General features: G+C 40.3%; 1 protein-coding gene across 3 annotated transcripts in view; it reads left to right on the forward strand.

Annotated features, from left to right (window-relative positions):
• Window positions 1-7,624, forward strand: part of ADIPOR2 (adiponectin receptor 2) — a 67,523-nt gene that overhangs the window by 17,161 nt on the left and 42,738 nt on the right. For 2 of the 3 annotated variants that reach the window (XM_006753682.2, XM_015564325.1), the window contains exon 2: window positions 4,887-5,143. In XM_006753682.2, coding sequence (XP_006753745.1) covers window positions 4,973-5,143 — 171 coding nt within the window. In that variant the 5' untranslated portion in view covers window positions 4,887-4,972. Of the gene's footprint in view, window positions 1-1,210; window positions 1,232-4,886; window positions 5,144-7,624 lie in introns of those variants that run through there. The other variant, XM_015564326.1, reaches the window with a different exon arrangement.

Below are 7,624 nucleotides of genomic sequence, written 5' to 3' on the forward strand. Positions count from 1 at the left end.
CCCTTCCATATGGGGAGTGCCACTCAGCCAGAAGCTGGCTCATGGGTGGCCAGCGCAGTGCTGGTGGCAGGAGCCTCTCCCACCTCCGTGGCAGCACTAAGAATGTCCAACTAAAGGTTTAGACCTGACCCTTGCGGGCCTAAGCCTTTACTCGGACATCCCCTGAGGGCTCCCTGGCTGCCAGAAGGATGTCTGACTGCAAGCTTAGGCCTGATCCCTGGGGAGTGGGCCTAGGTCAACAGGTGGACATCCCCCAAGGGGTCCTGGACTGCAGATGGGCGCAGGCCAGGCTGAGGGGACCCCCCCCCCCAAGTGCACAAATTTTTGTGCACTGGGCCTCTAGTGTTTTAATAAAAGTTTTACATTTTATATTTTAAGTTCATGCTCCATAGGGTGTGAGGTTTATTTTGATCAAGGTCCCACTCCCTCCCCTCGCCCAGGGGATTGTTTCTACTTCGTTATTTGTCTTAGTTATTCTGGGCCTATTTCTTCCATATCAATTTTAGAATAAGCTTGTCTATTTACAGAAATCCTTGCTAGGGTCTTGATAGGAATTGTATTAAACCGATAGAAGAATTTGGGAAGAATTGACATCTTTACTATTTAATGTTTCACTTCATGAATATTAAATGTTGCTATTTGTTTAGACCTTTGATTTCTTTCATTAGCATTTTGTAATTTTCAGTAAACAGATCCTATACATATTTTAAGCATATACTTAAGTATTTAAATTTCTTTGAAGTAATTGTAAATGACATTGTTTTAAATTTTAGTTTCCACATGTTTATTGTTAGTATGTAGAAATGTGATTGATATATGAGTGCTCATGTTCTTTCTGTTGACCTTGCTGAACTCAGTAGTCCTAGGAGTTTCTGTAGATCTTCAGTAGCATTTTAAGTTTTGTTTTTAAGTGTTTTATCTTTCACTTTCTATTGTGTGTATTAGTTTCTTCTATAATAACCAAATATTCTGGGCTTTTAGGATGGAAGCTGTTAATATGTAGATGTAATTTTATATCCAATCACTTTGAAGAGTTTTCTTATTATAATGGTTTTTTGCAGTTGATTCTTTTGGGTTTTTTGCTAAACTGTGATAATGTGTAAATAGTTATAATCTTCATTTCCCCCCCTCTTGTTTAGTTGTCTATACCTCCAGGACAGAGTTAAATAATGGAGATAAAGGACAACACCCTTACCTTAGAGTATTAGAATTGATTGCTTTGGGTTTCAAGGTATTGCATCCTAGTAGAACTTCATTTTATCATTAGAGAGAATGCAAATAAAGTAAAACATATAGTAGTAGATTACAGTTCTCTCCAGTGTTCTTGTATACGACCGTTTTGTTAAATTGTTGGGAACCTGAGCATTGACATATTATGTTTTTTCTTTCAACAATTCTATTGTTCAAACTCTAAAATATATTGGTAGGCCTTTCTGCTTTAGCATATGTAAAATGGTAAATATAACCATTTTTTTTGATTGGAAATTTTACAGTGTCTTATTTTGTTCATCTTTTATTATACTTATAAATTTAGAAAGCATTGTTGATAGGACTATGTGTTTATCTTAGCCCTTTCCTGGAAACTGATTTTTTAAATGTCTTTTTATTTTAAGGAGAATCCTTACAGATTCTTTGGGAAAACTTATTTCTTGTCATTTGCTTTCTGTTTCCGAGTTGAAGATTACAAAGCAATTCTAACTAATAGAGCATTCCATTTATATTCTCCTAAATGAGCAACATGCCTCTATACATAACTCCTGCTTATGAGAATATCAGTGTGGTCGTATTTCAAGGCTGCTTTGCAGAAAGCTTTATTCTATTTTCTATGTTTGATAGTAAAAATTTTGATTCTTTAGTTTACTTGCCATGTAAATGAAATGACTTTAGGGTTTTTCGATGTAGGAAATGTCCAAACATGCAGAGAATTTTTATGAGTTTATTTAAGCCATTCTGGTGACAGTTGCCAGGAAGCAAGATCTCAGATACTCTGGAAAATGCCAGTTTTTTTTAAAAAAAAATAAAAAATATTCATTGATGAGAGAGAGAGAGGGAAGCATCCACTTATTTATGCATTCATTGGTTGATTCTTATATGTGCCCTGACTGGGGATCGAACCCACAGTCTTGGGTATGGGGAAGATGCTTAAACAACTGAGCTTCCTGGCCTGCAGTTTCTGGTATACTTTTGGAATTAAGGAGGGAACATAAAGGAGATTATGAGGGCGGAAGAAATCAAGGTACAGGATAGTTAACAAGATTATTTACTCCTTAAAAGGTCTGGAAAAGAGGATTACTTCTGGCATCTCAAAGGTGTGTTAACCTAGATGCATAAGACTAATGGACAGGACTTGCTTAAACCTTTCATTAAAGAGGTTATAGGCCTGGAGCATGACTACTCACTATGACCTGCCCAGTTAGGAATTTATGATCATACCCTTTTATGAGGTCACTTTCCATCACTGGACTTGGCTGTTTTATTACAGAACCCTCTTTTGTCCACAGGTTCAAGTTCTTATCTTTTTTTTTTTCCCTAGTCTTAATTTTTTTTTGGTAGCAGATAGCACATGAACTTCATGAGGGCCAGAACGACCTAGATATAAATCCCAGCTGCTCTTTATTTATAGACTAATGGCCTTGAACAAGTTACCTAATCTCTGAGCCTACTTTCCACATCTGTATATGAATATGAATCATTAACATTGTTTCCTCTTTCAGAATTGGGCATTAATAGCATAGTTTATTATCTCAGTATTACAAATATGCTTGCTACGGCCTTTATGTGATAGGCACATGCCCAAGTTTGGTGATCCTTAAAGTTTTATGTTTGTTATTGCTCCCAAAACTTTGAAAACACTTAGAGAAATTCTGTAGCAAAGTCATGATTTATGAAACTAACAGAGTAATTCTTAGTTTAATTAGAATTCTTGGACTAAGTCTTGTGTACCCACATATATGAACATTAAATGCACCTTTTATGGCATCCAGGCCCTCCCACTTTGCCCTACTCCTACTTTCCCCTGGTAAGAACGTTGAATCTCATGGGATTTATGAGCATAACATGTACCCTGGCTCCTTCCTATTTTAGTATTTCTAATTGGATTGCCTGTGATAATCATCTTATTTGGATATGTAACTAAATGTGTAAAATAAGCCTCTGGCCCTCACCAGTGTGGCTCAGTTGGTTGGAGTGTTGTCCCATACACCAAAAAGTGGTGAGTTCAATTCCTGGTAAGGGCATATACCCAGTCTGTTTGATCCCCAGTCTGGTTGTGTACGGGAGGCAACTGATTGATGTTTCTTTCTCTCTTTCTCCCTTCCTCTCTAAATATCAATAAAAAATAATAAAATAAACTTTCGTAGTATGAATTAAGAGGTAAGAGTGTCAAGGACTTGAAATATTGAACTCTAGGAAATTTATTGCAATCCAGTTTGGAGAGAGAGAGATGATTTCTGAAAGTGTTTTTACAAAAACACTTAACATTTAAATATCATCTATCAAATATTCATTAAACGTGTATAGCACTTTCTAAGAACTCACAGGGATATAAAAGTATGCTCTGGTCCTGAGTTTCTTTTCTTCCAGGGTAATCTATAGTTAAAAACAACTAAAAAGGTTGAAATGCAGACCTTAAATAAGTTAAATACAAACCATTACCACCAATATATGCTATATAAGTCAGAGATTTGGTCCTATTAATTTTCTACAAAGTATGGCGAATTTTTGTTTCCTTAACTGTGAAATTGGTTATTATGATGTCTATATGATGTTGGATATGTAAAACCCAGCTATAATGCATACAATCCACATAGATAGTTAAATATATTTTTATTGATTTCAGAGAGGAAAGGAGAAGGAGGTAGAAACATCAGTGATGAGAGAGCATCATTGATTGGCTGCTTCCTGCATGCTCCCTACTTGAGATTGAGCCTGGAACCTGGACATGTGCCCTGACTGGGAATCGAGCCGTGACCTCCTAGTTCATGGGTCTGTGCTCAACCACTGAGCCACACTGGCTGGATCCACATATATTCTTTCTACACTTATATATGTTTTTCATTGAAAAAGTAATGTATAGTATGTGGCAAAAATATACAAGTAGAACAAAAATGGAAAGTAAATCTTCTCATTCAAGACCCAAATTCTCCTCCCTCCCTCTCTCTCTCTTTCTCTCTCTCTCTCTCTCTCTCTCTCTCGCTTTCTTTCTTTCTTCCTTTGTTAATCCTCACTCAAGGATATTTTTCCATTTGTTTTTAGAGAGAGTGGAAGGGAGGGGAAAGACAGAGAGAGAAACATCAGTGTGAGAGAGAGACACATAGATTGGTTGCCTTCTACACACGCCCTGACCAGGGCTGGGGATCGAGCCTGCAACCAAGGTATGTGCCATTGACCGGAATTGAACCAGGGACCCTTCACTCCTCAGGCTGACACTCTTATCCACTGAGCCAGACTGGCTACGGCTGCTTTTTCCACATAAAAGTAGTTTTTGGCCCAGCCAGTTTGACTCAGTGGTTGAGTGTCGACCTATGAGCTAGGGAGTCATAGTTTGATTCCCAGTCAGGGCATATGCCTGGGTTGCATGCTTGATCTCCTGTGTATGGCATGCAGGAGGCAGCTGATCGATGATTATCTTCAGTGATGTTTTTATCTCTGTCCCTCTCCCTTCCTCTCTGAAATCAATAAAAATACGTTAAAAAAATAAAAGTAGATTTGGGCAGTCTTTCCTATCATCAAATACAGATTTTTAAAATATACATTATTGTTTTACCATTATTTATGATTGCTGAGTATTTCATTGTTGGAGCATATAATAATATAACCCATCTCTTCTCCCAGCACTTGTTTAATGTGTTTAAAATATGTTAAATTTAAAATCTTCCTCTCTTTAGGGTCAACACACTGTCCTGAGAGTCCACCCTCCCAAGAAGAAGGGACAGAAAGAAAGGTATCTTTGTAAGAAAGCCTTGTGTATCCCATGAACCAGACAGCGAAAAACGGATTGGAGTGCATCAGGACTCCAGAGCCAGAAATACGGCTCAGAAAAGGACTCCAACTTGATGGTACAAGGAGAGGTGATAATGACAATCACCAAGGAGATTTGGAGCCTGTTTTAGAGGCATCTGTTCTTTCTACCCATCTTAAAAAAGTAAGTTGATGTGTTAAGACGATAAGACAAATTTATGGAAGTATGGCTGGAGAGAGGATGGGGTTTTGAAAAGGAACCTTGAGCACATTTGTAAGTTTTTATTCAGAATAATTTGAAATCTCTTATTAAATCAGGTAGGTATTACTTGATTTCATAGTAATGCCTTTTCTCTTGACCCTTAAAATCATAATCTGCTTTATCTTGTTTGAGAAAGGAAATGGGTTGTGTAGTGCTTTAGTGATGACATATTGTTTATATTTTTGGAGAACTTTTTATTTTTACATTTTATTGATTTTTTACAGAGAGGAAGGGAGAGAGATAAAGAGCTAGAAACACCGATGAGAGAGAAACATCGATCAGCTGCCTCATGCACACCTTCTACTGGGGATGTGCCCGCAACCAAGGTACATGCCCTTGACCGGAATCAAACCTGGGACCTTTCAGTCCACAGGCCAACGCGTGGTCTAGCCACTGAGTCGAACCGGTTAGGGCATATTTTTGGAGAAATTTTGTTTGCATGCTAGAAATACTTCTGCAGATATGGTTTATCTCTAGTGCATATCTTGGAAATCAGTAGAGTTCTGAAAAGAGAAGGCAGATCTTTCACTTCCCAGAGAAAAGAACAGCTTTTAAATTATTCAAGCAACTATTCCTAGAAAGAACAAAGGTAGAAATATCTGTAGACAGCATTAGAAAGTTATCACTATGTGCTTTGGTACCTTGGAAATATGTAGCATGCATTCAATATTCTGGCTGTAATACAGTGTTTCTCAAATTGTAGGTTGTCCCCATTAAGAGTTTATGAAATTAATTTTGGTACTAAAGGCAGTATTTAAAAATTAAACAGCAAATTAGAATAAATATTGAGCTGCACGTATGCAGGAATATACATTTAAACAAACTGTTATTTGGTAAAATTGTTTAGCTTTATACATATGCATATCTATAATAATAAAAGCATAATATGCTAATTAGACCAGATGTCCTTCTGGATGACATTCCGGATGAAGCCGGGTCTGTGAGGGAAGCCCGGGTCCCGGGTGCCAGAGGGAAGCCAGTGCCGGCAGCTGGGGGAAGGAAGGCCTACTCTTGCACGAATTTCATGCATCAGGTCTCTAGTATATGTGTGTGTGTGTGTGTGTATTTGAATAACATACATTTCTTACTGTGAGTCATAATTAAAAATGTTTTGAAAGACTTCTTGAAACTGCATCTTTACCATTCTAAGAGATATGCTTATGTGGGTAATAGTGGTGCTGGTTTGAACTCCAGTGAGTTGTCTTGTTGAGATCTTTTTATAATAATTTCACCAGGGCTTTGTAGCAATATAGGCTATTGTGGTAAGAAATTTGAGGTCACTTTTTCTTTTACTCTTGGTACTACTTTATAACTTTATACTAGACTAGTGGCCCAGTGTACGAATTCGTGCACCTTGAAAGGAACTGTGGGTTGCGAGACTGCGGTGGGCACAGGGGCGGGTCTCAGCCCATCCTCCGTGCCCCCACCCAGCCCCCTGTCTCCTGGCAGCCCTGCTTTTGCCGCCACCACTCCCATGCGCTGATGGCACTGGCCCCGCTCGCACCCGCTGATGGCACAGAGCGATTGGGGTTGGCACCTGCAGTAAGTGTGAGCGGCAGCTGTGCCCCGATCCCCCCTCAGCAGCAGGGGGAGGTGGAGAAGCCCTCGGGCCATCAGGGCCAGCAACTGCCGCTCACACCTGCCGACGGTGCTGAGCAATCGGGACTGACACCAGGCGCCAGAAAGCGGGTGTGAGCAGCGGCTCTGGCGAGGGCTGCGGGTGCGAGTGGGGCCAGCGCCAGCATTGGGTGCGAACAGTGGCTCTGGCACCGGCAGTGGGTGTGAGGAGGGGCGTCGCTGGCAGTGGGTGCAAGAGGCAACTGCCGGCTCTGATCACCCCTCAGGAGCAGGGGAAGGTAGAGAAGCCTTGAGGGGCGGTTGGGGCCAGCAGCTGCCACTCGCACCCACTGACAGCACCAAGTGATTGGGGTGCGAGCGGGGCCGGTGCTGGCAGCAGGTGAGAGCACCAGTCAGGACTGCAGCGTGTGTAGCAAAGAATTTTCAGTGACCACCAGAGGTTTGCCCCAACGATAGCAACCGGCACTCCTCCTTGGTCTGGCGCCCTCACTCACTCCATCATCCCGCAGTGGCCGATGCCCGCCATGTTCCGCGCTCTGCCGCCTGCTGCCGACGCCCGCCATGTTCCGTGCGTGTCCCCTGGTCAGCACACGTCATAGTGACCAGTTGTTTGGTTCGGTCTATTTGCATATTAGAGTTTTATATATAGAGATATTCTTTGGGGTTGTTTCCAAACTTTTACTGTTAAAACAATGCTTGATGAGTAATCTTACACATAGGTATATGTATAGCTGTATCTATAGAATACATTATCAAATATGGGATTACTGAATCAAAAGATACATGCATTTATAATATTGAGTAGTCTTGACAAATTATCTTCTT

The sequence above is a fragment of the Myotis davidii genome, unplaced genomic scaffold (genome assembly GCF_000327345.1).
Source record: "Myotis davidii unplaced genomic scaffold, ASM32734v1 scaffold1031, whole genome shotgun sequence".
NCBI classification, from domain to species: Eukaryota; Metazoa; Chordata; class Mammalia; order Chiroptera; family Vespertilionidae; genus Myotis; species Myotis davidii.